The sequence below is a fragment of the Plecotus auritus genome, assembly GCF_963455305.1.
Source record: "Plecotus auritus genome assembly, chromosome: 7".
Taxonomy (NCBI): Eukaryota; Metazoa; Chordata; class Mammalia; order Chiroptera; family Vespertilionidae; genus Plecotus; species Plecotus auritus.
Window position 1 is genome coordinate 62908989 of NC_137774.1, and position 14693 is coordinate 62923681.

Sequence of the window (14693 nt, forward strand, 5' to 3'; positions counted from 1 at the left end):
AGTCTGTGGATTCCCATCATCTCTGAGGGCTGGCCAGAGGTCTGAGTCAGTCCCAGTCTGGGGCATCTACCAGAGCCCTTGGGGCTCAGAGGGAGTGGCCTGGGCTGGGTGGGGACTGCAGCACCAGGACAGCGCTCTGTGCTCCATTTGAACTTGGCAGCTGCTCCCAGCTGCAACCAAGGGGCGCCAGGCAGCAGCGAGGGCCTAGAGGTGTCAGACTTCTGGTCTCTCGGGAGAAGCAGGGAATCTGGTTTGGTTCAGTCTCCTGATTGGAAAGCATTGACTCATTAAATAACAACAGCGTATGTGGACCACACAAAAGAGACGAACCAGTGGCCTAGCTGGGTTGCAATGCAAATGCCCAAATGCAGTGCTCCTTCCACTTAACCCAGCGCCCACTCTGCGCCTCGGGACCCTCCCCCTGCCCCCCTTTTTGGGAGTCCATGATACCTCTCCCTCTGGCCCTCCTGCCCAGGAGGGGCCCAGGCTGGGGCCATTCGGGACTGGACCTACACGGCTGACTCCGCTCCCTCTTCCAGAAGGACCTGTATTCTGTGCGCAGAGGAAGAAGGTCGGGACCCCCAGCCCTACTCGCGGGCACCGGGAGCCCGGGGCTGGGAGGGTTGGGCCCGCGGGAGGCGGCCAGACGGCGGGGCTGAGCGTGGGAACGCGGGCCGGGGAGGGGCGGCGGGCAGGACCCGGAGGGGCGGGCGGGACCGGCCTCGCCCAGCCTCGCCCAGCCTCTCCCGCGCCGACCTCGCACCTGGGCCTGAAGCAGCCGCGGTTCGCGCCGCCCTCTGACCCCTCCACTCAGGGCGTTGCCTTCCTTTCGCCGGGTCGGAGGGAGGCGGGCCGCCGGGGTTCAGGAGCTTGGATCCCCGCCAGGCCTGTGGCCTTCGGTCCGGGGCACCCGGCGGCCGCGCTGGGCGGGAGGACAGAGCGTCCCGGTCCTGGCGGCGCGCCATGGGCTCCGGCGGCTCGCGCGCGGCGCAGGTCCCCGACGCGGACAGCATTCGGCGGGAGACCGGCTGTGAGCGGGGCGCCGGGCTGCGGGCCGGGCCGGGCGGGGGGCTGATCGCGGGGCGGGGTTCCCGAGCTCGGGCACCAGGGGTCCGCCGGCCCGGATGCAAGGGGTGGCGTGGCCCGGGTGGTCCCATAGGGGAGCGCGGGGCGAGAGAGCCTCCCGGGTGCGCGCACGCCGCTTCCAACCTCCGGCCGCGCCAGGTCCGAGCAGCACGCACCCTCCGGCCGGCGGGCCCTTGAGCTCCCGGTCCCGGGCCTCACCCTGTCGCCTTCCCGCCCACAGTCTCGCAGGCCACCCTGCTCCGCCTCTACCACCGGTTCCGGGCCCTGGACAGTAACAAGAAGGGCTACCTGAGGTGAGGGGGTGACCTGTGACCTCCCCGTGCCCCTTTGACCCTCCATCTTCCGTCTCCATCCTCCCTCCCTCCTCACTTTGAACCTCCTTTCCAGCCGAGTGGACCTGCAGCAGATCGGGGCCCTGGCCGTGAACCCCCTGGGGGATCGCATTATAGACAGCTTCTTCCCTGATGGGTGAGGGGAGATGGAGGGAAAAGCTTGGCACTGTGAGGGGAGAATGGGTGGCACTGTGAGGGGAGAATGGGTGGGGGAGAATGGGTGGGGAAGAATGGGTGGGGGAGATTGGGGGGGAGAATAGGTGGGAGAGATTGGGTGGGGGAGAATGGGTGAGGGGAAATTGGGGGGGAGATCAGGTGGGGGGGATTGGGTGGGGGGAGAATGGGTGGGGGGGAGAATAGGTGAGGGGAGATTGGGTGGGGAGAGAATAAGTGGGCGGTGAGTAGGTGGGGGAGATTTGGTGGGGGAGAGAACGGGTGGGGGAGATTAGGGATGGGGGCAGAAGGAGGGCCAAGGCAACCACTGCCTCCGCTTCACCCCTCCCCCACCCTCCCAGGAGCCTGCGAGTGGATTTCCCCGACTTTGCCAGAGTCCTGGCTCATTTCCGACCTGTAGATGATGAGGACACAGGAACCCGGGACCCCAAGGAACCCGAACCCCTCAACAGCAGAATGAACAAACTTCGCTGTGAGTTGGTAGGGTCCCCCCAAGTGAGACTCCAGATTTTCCACACCAGTGAGGGCCCCAGGCACTTCCCACTCTCTTTGTGAGCCCTTATGACCTCCCTGCCCCTCCGTGATCTTCTGGACCAGAACCAAGGGAAACCCACCTTCCTTTCCCCTCCACTTTCTTCCCAGTTGCATTTCAGCTCTACGACCTGGATCGAGATGGAAAGATCTCCAGGCACGAGATGCTACAGGTTGGGAGGACACAAGAGCAGAGATGTGACGTGTGCAGGGGCGGGTGGTTGAATGGAATGGTTGTTGGGGATGGTTTGGGGATGCGGATGATTGGAGTGTGGCCTGGGCAATGGGAATGGGTGGGGTTGGAGTGTGGGTTAGTTGAGAGATGGGGAAGCAGTTGGGTATGAGGTTGGGAATAGATCAGTGGTTCAGCTGGGGGTGATTTTGCCCCCTGAATGACATCGCCAATATCTAGAGACATTTTGGTTATCACAACTGGGGAGCGGGGTGGTGGGACTGGCACCTAGTGGGTGGAAGTTAGGAATGCTGCTAAACATTACACTACAAAGGATAGCCCCTCCTCCCCCAGCAAGGAGTTATCTGGCCCCAAACGGCAATGGTGCTGAGATTGAAAAACTGGGATACATGTAATGAAGTGGGGATTTGGGAATGGTTAGAGGATGGGGTGGAGGCTGGGTTCTGAGACTGCAGTTGAGTAATGGGCCTGGGCATACTGTTGAGGTGAATGAGGGATAGTGAGGGTTTACATTGAGAAGCAGTAGGGGAAACTATTGGTGGATATGGTGGGAAGGGGGTGAACAAAGGATGAGGAATGGGTTATGAAATTGTTAATAACTTTGTAACTTTTGGGGTGATATGGACAAGGTTGGGGGAGGGTGCTAGTAGTCCCTGTGCCTCCTCTTTATGGCCGTCTCTTCCTCCACCTCCCAGGTACTCCGGCTAATGGTTGGGGTACAGGTGACAGAAGAGCAGTTGGAAAGCATTACTGACCGCACTGTGCAGGAGGCCGATGAAGATGGGGATGGGGCTGTGTCCTTCCTGGAGTTCACCAAGGTCAGAATGCCCTTGGGGCCTGAGGAGTTGGAAGTATGAGTTCCTAGGACAGATGGACATGGGAAATGAAGCCTGAAGGAGGAGGGCAGAAAGAGAGGGGTTCCCTGGGGGCCTTGGGGATGGGAGAGGAAGTTGGAAGAATAGAGGGCTGGAGTTCAAGTTCTCTTAACTACCACCCATCTCCACCAGTCCCTGGAGAAGATGAACATTGAGCAGAAGATGAGCATCCGAATCCTGAAGTGACCTTCTTTGTGCGTCTGGCCAGCTTGAAAAGACCAGTTCTGCCTGGTGTTTATTCTCAGCCCCCATGGAGGATGGGCTCCAATAAACTATTCTTCTACACTGAACTCTATTTAGGCTCCAGGCGACAAAGCTGGATGGGTGTGTACTAAAGTCCAACTCATTTGATCTCAGATCTATAAATCAGCCAACAATATTTTGGATGCAAGTGACTGAAATCCCAAATCAAAGGGACTTCAGTTAAAAAGGGGTGTGGTGGGCTCATGTAAAAGTCTGGAAGTGTCCTCAGGCAGAGCTGGAGCTGAGAGCTCAGATGATGCTCTCTGACTCAGTTATTCTCCATTTCTCTCTCATTTGTGTGTGTGTCGGCTTCATTCTAGAAGGGTCTTTCCTCCTGGTGGAGACGGCCACCAGTGGCTCCTGACCTCCTCAGTAGTCCAGTGGGAACAGGTTTTCTTTTTCAACAATTTCTAGCAAAGAGTGTCATTAGTTCCCTGGGGCCTGGTCCCTTCTCCAGGAGAATGGAATGTTCTGATTGGCCAGACCTGTGTCATGTGCTAACTGCTAGAGCCAGGAAATTTTAGGTGCTGAGGACTCAGGATGGGGTAAGGGATGATTGCTTAAAGGACAATGAAGTGCTGTTAGCTCTTGTCTGTGCTGGTCAGACAGAACAAGAGCTATCCATCACTGTTAAGTTGACCATGAGGTCTTCTTAAATGGGTTTTCACTTGGTCCCATGGGTGCATGCTGGTGTGATTTGGGTGAGGGGAGGAGAGAGATAATAAATTATAAATAAGACATACCTTTCTATAGTATGAAATCAAAGTTTTTGAGAGTAAATCCTTTGTTTTTAATGGTAAGATGTTTAGATTGACACATCACAAAAGGAGTGTGAAAGTGACATAAAATTGTAAGATCCCAGGTCTGTAGCAAAGCACCTTGGCCGTAGCTATGGGAGATGCTGGTTGTCCTGGCCATTCCCTCACCCAAGACTGTGCTAGAGTTGTCTTGTATCAACACGTGAGAGCCAACTGTGCTCATCTCTCCCTAACTCTGCCTTGAGTAATGTCGCACCGCATCTTGGAATTGGCTGTGGTGGGAACGCACACACTGCAGACATTGGCAAAGGCAACAGGCAGGGCTTTGCGGCCTAGGAGAGCCTGTGGTTAGCACACCAGCCAGGCTTCACCTACCGCGTGTGCCAGTGCTCCCGACCCCAGCTTTCATGAGCTATAATTGGTATGCAACACCACATAACGCACACAATTCGATGAGTTTGGACATAATCAAGGTTATACACAGTCATCTCCAAAAATTTATCCCTTTGTTTTTTTAGTGTTTTTTTCTGTTTTGTTTTTTGTATTTATGTGGTAAGAACACTTACCATGAGGCCTACCTGCTTAACAAATTTTTAAGTGCACAGAACCTTATTATACAGGCACTACGTGGTACAGCAGAGCTCTGGAACTTACCGTGTGTAACTGTAACTTTATATCCATTGAACAGCGGTTTCCTATGCCCCCTGCCCCATCCCCTGGTAACCACCATTCTGTTTACTTCTATACCTTTTACTATTTTAGAGGCCTTATGTAACAGAAGCCATCCAAAAGAATGCTGTGGCTGCCTTATTTCACTTAGCATAATGCTTCCAAGTCCCCCCATATTGTCACAAAGGGTAGGATTTCCTCTTTTTTGTTTTTGTAATCCTCACCGGACGATACTTTTCCATTGATTTTTGGAGAAAGTGGAAGGGAAAGAGAGAGACTGAAACATCAATGTGAGAGACACGTCGATTGGTTGCCTCCCACACGTGCCCTGACCAGGGTGGGGATCAAGCCTGCTACTGAGGTACATGCCCTTGATTGGAATCCAATCTGGGATCCTTCAATCGTCGGGCTGATGCTCTATCCACTGAGCCAAACATACACTGGAACAGTATGCGCCACATGCATCTGTTGATGGACATTTGGGTTGTTCCCATGTCCTGGCTGTTGTGAATAAGGCTGCAGTGAACATGGGGTGCAGTGTCTTTGAGACCCTGATTTCATTTCCTTTGGGTAGTTATACAGGAGCAGGACTGCTGGATCATATGGTAGTTTTGTTTTGTTTTATTTTATTTTATTTTATTTTATTTTATTTTATTTTATTTTATTTTATTTTATTTTATTTTATTTTATTTTATTTTATTTTATGTTAATCCTCACCTGAGGACATTTTTCCATTTATTTTTTAGAGAGAGTGAAAGGGAGGAGGACAAACAGGGAGAGAGAGAGAAACGGCGATGTGAGAGAGACATCCATTGCTTGCCTCCGGCATGGGCCCCCAACCAGAGCCAGGATCGAGCCTGCAACCAAGTTACATGCCCTTGACTGGAATTGATCCGGGACCCTTCAGTCCGCAGTCTGCAGTCCGCAATCCGCAGTCTGACACTCTATCATCCACTGAGCCAAACCAGCCAGGGCTATTTTAATTTTTTTGAGGATCCTCAATGGCTTCTTTCCACAAGCATGGGTGACACTGCCCAAGGGCTTTGCTGGCTATGCATGCACGCAGCCTGTGCAAAGGGCCGGTTGAAGCGCCAGGGAGCTACTGACCCTTGGAGCAGGCCTCAGCCAATGGCAGATAGAAATTGTGGTTAATACTGTTTCTTACCCTCAGAAGGGACAACTTACAGGCACGCTCTCTTCAGTCTCAGAAACCTCCAGCAGGCAGGGCCTCGTTTGCCCCAGTGCTACCCTGCTTGTGAGAGCCCTGGGCTGGCCCCGCTGGTCCTGTCTCCCTACCGCCAGTGCTTCCTGGGTCACTTCACCAGTACTCGGCTCTCAGTGCCTTGTCTCCAGCGCTTCTGGACAAAGCCCACCTCAGACGTAGCGCACCTTCTAGAATGCAGGCACACACTGCCTGTGCCTGTGGAATGCTGTGAGAGGGCTGTGTTGGGGAGTGTCTGACTCCTGGCATTTTCTGACGTTGGGAGTCTGAGGTCACAGGGTAGGACTGTGCACAGGGTAGGGCCTCTGGTACCGTCTGGGGTAGGTACTAACCTGTTTCAACGTTAGTGTTTCAGTTGCAGGGTGATTCTGACAGATGAGTCTCCTAGTTGAGGGGAGGAAGCAAAGAGGGTATTTGATTTCTGAGGGAATTTTGTGGTTTTGGTTAGGACTGTCACCTGAATACAGACTTTGTGATTGAGGGTGTTTCTGGGTCTATTAAAGGGCGGGGGGGGGGGGGGGGAGAGAATGGGGGGTATAAAACTTAGAGTGGCTCTTGTTTCCAGGCAATGTGGGGAAGATTTGAATATAAAGAGAAATAGAGGAGAGAGATGATAGATGGTGGCTGACTTTCTTTATAACTGGTCTATTTTTCCCATTATAGTGTTTCTCAAATTTTGTTGATGATAAATATCATGAATTAAAATGTTCAGATCCTTGGCCCCTTTTGAGAGCTCCTTGAGTCTCCAGAAAAATCTATCTATCTATCTATCTATCTATCTATCTATCTATCTATCTATCATCTATCTATCTATCTATCTATCATCTATCCATTTATTTATTTATGTTTGTAAGAGAACAGTTAATTTGGTAACTCACAGAGGTAGAAGTAATTCCTAGATGAAATGGGCTTAGGAAGCAATTTATAGAGGTAAAGGACAGGCTGTTGAGCTCGGGAGTGAGGAAGGTGATGTAAGGTGCCTGGGGGGAGGGGGAGAGGGGGGGAGGGAAAGGGGAAGGAAATGGGAAAGGCACAGGTGTTCTCCCAGGAGGGAGAGCACACCAGGTCTTCCATCCTATGGGTTTTAGAGGTGGAGATTTTAGGGGAGATCCCAGGGGAAGATCTTACTAAAATAGTCAGCAGTTTTCCAGGTGTGTCCTTTCAGGGTTGTGGTCTCCACTGATTGGCCGGCACCAGGGCAGGGGGTCATTATTCAACGCAGCTGGTCCTGGAGCTGAAATAACAACTGAGGCCTAGATGTTATCTCTAGGGAAGGGGTCCAAACCACATGACCATTGATATGCTAGGGGAGGAAGAGTCACCCTGGGCCCGAGGCCCAAACCCTACAATTGATTGTCCTGTTGCTTGGCACCTGGGGCTTTCCACCCTGGTGACCTCCAGTACCTGGTCCATGTCCTTACTGTGCTCATGTCTGTCTAACTGCCTGCAATATCCCCCTCAAGGACCTTACCTCTGAATTATTTCTGAGAAAAGGGGCACAGGGTCTCTTCTGTAGCTGCTTCCTGCTGAAAAGGGGTGACGTTTTTCTTCAGAGCCAAGAGATCCTCGCTCTCTGTCAGCGGGGCGATGAGGCCTGGGCAGGGAAGGAGGTGGTGATGGTGTCTAGAGGTGGTATTTCCTGAGTATGACTAGGGCTTGTAACCTGGTGGAGACAAACTCTGTTATAAATCGTATTGGGGCAGCCCTAGCTGGTTTGGTTCAGTGGATAGAGCATGGGCCTGTGGACAGAAGACTCCTGGGTTCGGTTCTGGTCCAGGGCACATGTCTTAGTTGTGGCCTCCTCCCCAGCCTGGGTGATATTTCTCTCTTTCCCTCTCTCTAAAAAAATAAAAAATATATATTATTAAAAATATTTATTGGGGCAAAAGCTAGAATGACAAGAATTTTGAAAAATGGTCCAGTGGAAAGAAAAAAACATTTAATTCTCACTAATCCAAGTCAAAGGATTTGAGAAAAATGAAACATTAGTTTGGAGGGTTGTGGTCAAATATTTAAGAACACTAGAAAAATTCAGGATCCAGTTCAACTCATAGGTGAAAAATAAAACTTTGAAGACAATTAATTGAAGTAGAGGCTAATATTGATAACTATAGAGTCTATTGAAACACATTTTCCCCCTAAAATCACTGTCATTTTTATTAAAGAGTCAAATTAAAAGCAATGTATTTACTGTATTAAGTTTAGTTTCAATTTGGCCTGTCATTTATATAACTTCTTTTTAACATTTCTTTTTACAAACCTTCTATAACATTCACAAACCTTTCTACAACTTTCCCAGATCTTTTTACTCATTCAGAAACAACCAGCTTTAAAACAATTCACTTTATTTTCCCTTCAAAATATATTTCCATACCTTATACATACTATTACCAAAACCATACAATTTCTTTCCAACTTAATTTGTACTTTGAACTCTTAGAAACCTCAATTTCCAATAATAAACAAAAAAGCAAACAACCAGCATTTCTTAGATGGACTTTTATGAAGACATTTTAGACACACTTTTAGCTTTAAGAAACATAACTTGAACAAAGCACAAGACATAATTGCTAGTGTCATTGAAAGAGGAATGCAGGAGGCCAAAAGTAGTAAGGAATTGCAAACCAGGTCATCTGGAAAACCAGATGGGCTGAGCCCCAAAATGGTGCTAGCACCCAGCGGTGGGGAGTCAGAGATTTTAAAAGACTCTAGGCAGGCTTTTTCTGGATGGAGAACTCTCTGGGTGGGTCCGGATCCTAGAAAGGTCCCGAGGGGAAGGATAATGGCCTTAGCAAGTGGAATGTGGTCTTAGCAAATGGAATGTGGTCTAAGCCAGCGGTTGCCAACCGGTGGTCCGTTGGTCCGTGGACCACTGGTGGTCCGTGAGGTCCGAAAGGTTGGCGACTGCTGGTCTAAGTGAAAGGGAATGTTGGCTGTAAAGTGATCTAAATGTCAGTTCCCAGGCATGGGGGTGCTGATTCAATTATTTGATCGGACCTAACAATTATATCGACAGTTCCAAATTCATTTTACAGACTTTCTACAACAAGCATGTCAAACTCAAAGGCTAACACGGGCCAAATAAACAAGGTTTAAGTTTATGTGGGCCATAAAAAAACAAAAGCTTCAATTTTCATAGAAATGTAGGTTTATTTTGATAGAGACATGCTGAATACAAAGGGCTGAAATAAATGGGTAATCATTAACATAAAATAATAAAACATTTTAATAAAAATTCATATTTTTTCTTGAATATTAACTTACCAGACACTGAATAACTGCACAAGTTAATAAGCGTAACACAAATAAACCTATTTTTCTTGTTCTCCCAAAGTGAAATATCTCCTGTTGCACTCACCAAAGAAGTCAGTCCAAAACTAATGACGTGGCAATCTGCTGCTAAAATATTTGCTGCTGGTATTAGTGGTGAGAAATGGTGCGCCTGCGTGTAAGGCGCATAAGGGAAATGAATGCAACATGATTATAATAATCAGTCATTAGCAAACATCGTAGTTTGTTATTAATAATTATGTACAACAGGATATTGTAAAAATTAAGTTATGAAATTTTTATTAAAACGTTTCTTACATACTGTTATATTGGCTGGGCCGCAAAAATATTCATTGTGGGCTGCATGTGGCCCACAGGCCGCGAGTTTGACATGCTTGCTGTAGGCTGATACATATTACCACATGGATGAACCTGGGAAACAAGCGGCGGGTACGGCACCTGGTGCTGACTGGTGGGGTCAGACCCGACCTGGGATCAGCAGCCTCGGTGCTTGGGTTCAGGCTACAAAAGAATTCAGAGCCAAGACCCAAGCTGTAAGAGAGCATTTATTTGGTAAATCACAGAGGTAGAAGAAGTAATTCCTAGAAGAAATGGGCTTAGGAAACAAGGTATGGAGGTAAAGGAAGGGCCCTTGGAGCTTGGGAGTGAGGAAGCTAATGGTTTAGAAACACTGACCTAAAGCTTCCAGCCAGCCTGACTCCTAGTGACAAGCGTCCATAAGAGGTTCCCCAGTGTCCACAAACGCTGAACAGACCCTGTGCCACAGGCTCTCAGGAAAGGCCTCCCATCTACTCCTACTCCGTGCCAACGACCAGTGTGGGTCACTGGGGGATCCCCAAGACTGCACTGCTGTCCTGGTGGAAGGGGGAGCAGCGGGCATGAAAGCGCCCTGACCCCTCCCTCACTCAGGAGGGGGAGACTTGGTTCTGCAGAAGGAGCAGCAGTCTGGCGGCCAGGGCACAGGCTGTTTGGACCTTACTCTCTGGACATCAAGCCCAGAAATGCCTGTGGATTTGTTTCTGGGGGTCCTCAGGACACCAGTGGGGAGCCCTGTGCTGTGAGCACAGATGCCAAATCTCTGGTTTGTTTACCACCCTCATTATCACCATACAGTTCCTGTGATCCGTGCCATTATCTACTTATTATTTGTCGATGAAAGGGCTCATTTAAAATGTATACACTGTATACACAGTATATATGAGTTTATAAAGGAAATTGCATATCATCCCCGCACATTAGAAATCAGCCCCAACTGCCAAAAATAAAGACACACACACACCCCCAATATAAAAAAGGGAGATTAGCCCAGCCACGCCTATGAACCAGGAGGTCACAGTTCAATTCCCAGTCAGGGCACATGCCTGGGTTGCGGGCTCAATCCCCAGTAGGGAGCGTGCAGGAGGCAGCCAATCAATGATTCTCTCTCATCATTGATGATCTCTCTCTCCCTTTCCCTTCCTCTCTGACATATATACATATATATGTGTGTGTGTGTGTGTGTGTGTGTGTGTGTGTGTGTGTGTGTGTATATTTTAAAGCGAGATTTGCAAGTGCCTGCCCCAAACAGAGCTTCTCTTTGTGACCCAAAGGGTGGCAAAAGAACTGCAAAGGGAACACCTTTCACTGTGTGAGTCAGTGTGCTTTATTTATTTATTCATTTTTGTTCTTTTAATAAATATTTTTTTAATTGTTGATAGTATTTCAGATGTCTCCCATTTCCCTCCCCACCCCCAACCCCAGGCTTTTACCACCCTATTGCCCTGTCCATGGGCTATGCATATCTCTATACATAAAAGCCTAAGCGACCGAACGACCTGTCGATTGGTTGTTATGACATGCACTGGCCACCTGGGGCCAGACACTCAATGCAGGAGCTGCCCCTTGGTGGTCAGTGCGCTCCCACAGTGGGAGCACTACTCAGCTGACTAATGGGCGCCAGACTCAGGGCTCATGGCTGGCAAGTGCCGCTGCGGCATGCAAGCCTCTCCCAATCAGGATTGACTGGGCGCAAGCCCGAGGCAGGCATAGCAGGGCCAGGATGAGCCGGAGCAGTAGGCAGGAGTGGCAGGTGGCATTGGACTGCCGGTTTTGGCCCTATGGCTGCAGGCCAGGCCGAGGGACCCCACGGGTGCACGAATTCATGCACTGGGCCTCTAGTAGCAATATAAGTGCTTTGGTTTATATCTTATTGTCCCCCCATTTCCACACTGAGGTATGTCAGTCTGTTCCATGCCTCGATGCTTCAGGTCTTATTTTGTTGGTCAATTCATTTTGTTCATCAGATTCCACAAATAAGTGAGATCATGTGATATTTGTCTTTCTCAGTTTGGCTTGTTTCACTTAGCATAATAGTCTCCAGGTCCATCCAGGCTGCCCCAAAGGGTAAGAGACACCTCCTTTTTACAGCTGCATAGTATCCCATTGTGTAAATGTCCCACAGCTTTTTTATCCGTTCATCTACCGATGGGCTGTTTCTAGATCTTGGCTATTGGAAAATACATTGCTCTGAACATAGGGGTGCATATATTTTTTTCTGATTGGTATTTCAGGGGTTTCAGGATATATTCGCAGAAGTGAGATCACTGGGTCAAAGGGAAGTTCCATTTTTAATTTTTTGAGGCAACTCCATACTGTTTTCCATGGTGGCTGCACCAGTCTGCATTCTTCACTAGCAGTGCACGAGGGTTCCCTTTTCTCCACATTCTCACTAGCACTTGTTTGTTTATTTATTGATTGTAGCCATTCTAAAAGGTGTGAGGTGATACCTCAGTGTGGTTTTAGTTTGCAATTCTCTGATGTTTAGTAACTTTGAGCATTTAAATATATATATATATATATATATATATATATATATATATAATATTTATTGATTTCAGAGAGGAAGGCAGAGAGATAGAAACATCAATGATGAGAGAAAATCATTGATAGGCTGCCTCCTACACCCCTCACACTGGGGATTGAGCCACAACCCAGGCATGTACCCTGACTGGGAATCGAACTGTGACCTCCTGGTTCAACCACTGAGCCATGCCAGCTGGGCAACGTTGAGTATTTTTTTCATATGTCTATTGGCCATTTGTATGTCCTCTTTGGAGAAATGTCTATTTAGGTCTTCTTCCCATTTTTTAATTGGGTTGTTTGTTTTCCTTTTGCTAAGTTGTATGAGTACTTTATATATTTTGGATATTAATCCCTTATCAGATGTATCATTGGCAAATATGTTCTCCCATGCAGTGGGTTCCCTTTTCATTTTGATGGTGGTTTCTTTTGCTGTGCAGAAGCTTTTTATTTTGATGTAGCCCCATTTGTTTATTTTCTCCTTAGTTTCTTTTGCCATAGGAGGGCAAGAGTCAGTGTGATTTAAAGCTGGAGTGTTACCCCCAGGAAGTCACCTTGTGTGCATGAGGGGTCTGCTTCCCACACATGGGGAGCTGCTGGCTGCGGGCAGCTGTGAGGAAGTGGTTCTGGGAGTCTGCGTCCTGTGGGACCATTGTGGAGGCAGCCTCGGTGGCTGGACATCCTGTGTCTCAGGCTGCCTGCTGGTCAGACAGGGATCGGTAGAGCTTGGCCAGGGAAATGGAAGCACTTCCCCAGGTAAGGTCCCGGGACGAGTGGCAGGGCTATTGGACAGATGCTGTACTACGGAGCTGGAAATGCTGAAAGCAACTGTCTTCTGCTGACATTTGTGTGCAGACCTGGTAAGACTGTGAGCTTGGAGAGCTGGGGCAGGGGTGGGGCCGGCTTGAACTTGCCCACATGCTGGGCTGAGATGACAGAGTCCTCAGGGGAGGGTACTGTGCTGTGCCGAGGTGCAGCAACGCTGGGTCTGGGCCCTGGATCCTCACTGGAGAGGGGCCCAGAGTGCTGCGGCGGGTACTGGAGCTGTCCCCTCTTGCTCCACCAGAGCTGCTGGGAAGGGCTGGGGCTGAGCTGGCATTTTCTGAAAGAAGCCATCTACATATCCTGGAGAGAAGATGGGAGCTCCAGGAGAAGCCCCTTTCGTTGCCAAGGTGACTGACTGAGACAGTGTGTGCAGGGAGCCCGAGGAAGAGGAGCAAGCAAAGGACCCAAGTGGTAACACTGGGGGGACCTATGGTGGCGACCATTGCCTCTTCCTAGCTGACCAGGAAGACAGTCAGAATTCTGAACCGACTCTCAAATAGAAGGAAACTAAGTTGCCCTCAGCCCCACCCAGCCAACGCCAATAAAACTCTCGATATTTACCAGGCAATGTGCAGACCTGGCTCCTGCGATAGCCCTACCTGAGAATGGGTGTGGTTCAGTAGAAATAACTTGAGTGTCAGAGCTCTGAGACTGTGTCTGGGCCCTTTTAATTATTCTCCGTACAACCTTGGGGAGGGCACTTTGCCCTTCAGACCATTCTGTATTGTTACTTCTGGTCACTGAGTCGGCAGGTCCTGCACGCAGGCTCCCTGTGTGAAAGAGGCAGGTACCAATAGCAGCGACCTGGCAGAGCTGCTGTGTCTTGTCCTTCCCCTACCCTCTCCATCCCCACCCCTGTTTTACTTCCGCGGAGGCCCCTGCGCCTTATCTGTCAACTAGAACTCTGGTCTATGATACGCTTTTTTCCGCTGTTAACCAGTTTATGGAAGAATAAAATTTTATTGGTTCATATAACTGGAAGAAAAGTCCAAAGGTAGACCAGGAAAATTTGAGTCCTCAAGGCTCAATGGTGTCATCAGAAATGAGTCTTTTTCTGTCTCAGCTCTGCTTTTCTTTGTGTTGGTTTCATTCTTAAGCAGCAACCCCAATGAAAAGAGCTCTCCACACAGTCCTGCCCAAGTTCCCAGAAGTGAACCTCAGCCCCTCACTGCAGCCAGGTGGATGTACCATTCTGATGGCCAGCCTGGTCACATGTTCACCCCAGAAACTGGAGAGTGCAATCTCACTTGAATCAAATGTATTGTGTGTGTGTGTGTGTGTGTGTGTGTGTGTGTGTGTGTGTGTGTGTGTTGTGCTGATTTCCTAAAGAAAAACTGTGTGTGTCCCCACCACGTCCCATGTGGTTCAGGGTTCAGGTTCAGGGTTTGGGTTCTGGAGGAGGCTGCACACAAATGAAAGAGATTAGACAAGAAAGTATAAATTTGGGAATATTGGGGGCCAGGCGGGAGCCCAACTCAAGGGGAAGGACTCTGCTTTGCTCTGGCCTAGCGATCCCTTTTATTCAGGTTTTGGGATACACCCATAGCCCTTAGGCAGGCAATTCCAATGATGGCCCATGAATAAGAATTTACATAAGACTAAAAGGTGCAAGTTGCTTCAGCTACCATTGTCTCAATTAAATAGTGGGTGGTTGGC

At 49.4% G+C, this 14693-nt stretch overlaps 1 protein-coding gene across 2 annotated transcripts; it reads left to right on the forward strand.

Moving 5' to 3' along the window:
- The first annotated feature begins 814 nt into the window (after positions 1-814).
- On the forward strand, positions 815-14010 carry CHP2 (calcineurin like EF-hand protein 2). 2 transcript variants are annotated; one of them, XM_080678038.1, is made up of 7 exons: positions 815-1030; positions 1307-1379; positions 1474-1554; positions 1934-2064; positions 2235-2296; positions 3012-3134; positions 3324-4175. In XM_080678038.1, the coding sequence occupies exons 1-7, from the start codon at positions 964-966 to the stop codon at positions 3375-3377; spliced, it is 591 nt and encodes a 196-aa protein (XP_080534164.1). In that variant the 5' UTR covers positions 815-963; the 3' UTR covers positions 3378-4175. The 2 variants fall into 2 exon arrangements, with proteins under 2 accessions (XP_080534164.1, XP_080534163.1); XM_080678037.1 differs by lacking the exon at positions 3324-4175 and adding an exon at positions 13279-14010 and having other exon boundaries at positions 829-1030.
- Positions 14011-14693: the final 683 nt, after the last annotated feature.

Excerpts from the sequence above, each read along its gene's own strand:
- CHP2 (XM_080678037.1), top strand. The coding sequence starts at position 964 with ATGGGCTCCGGCGGCTCGCGCGCGGCGCAGGTCCCCGACGCGGACAGC. Across the intron at positions 1,380-1,473 it reads AACAAGAAGGGCTACCTGAG|CCGAGTGGACCTGCAGCAGA; the intron begins GTGAGGGGGTGA and ends CCTCCTTTCCAG. Across the intron at positions 2,065-2,234 it reads CAGAATGAACAAACTTCGCT|TTGCATTTCAGCTCTACGAC; the intron begins GTGAGTTGGTAG and ends CTTTCTTCCCAG.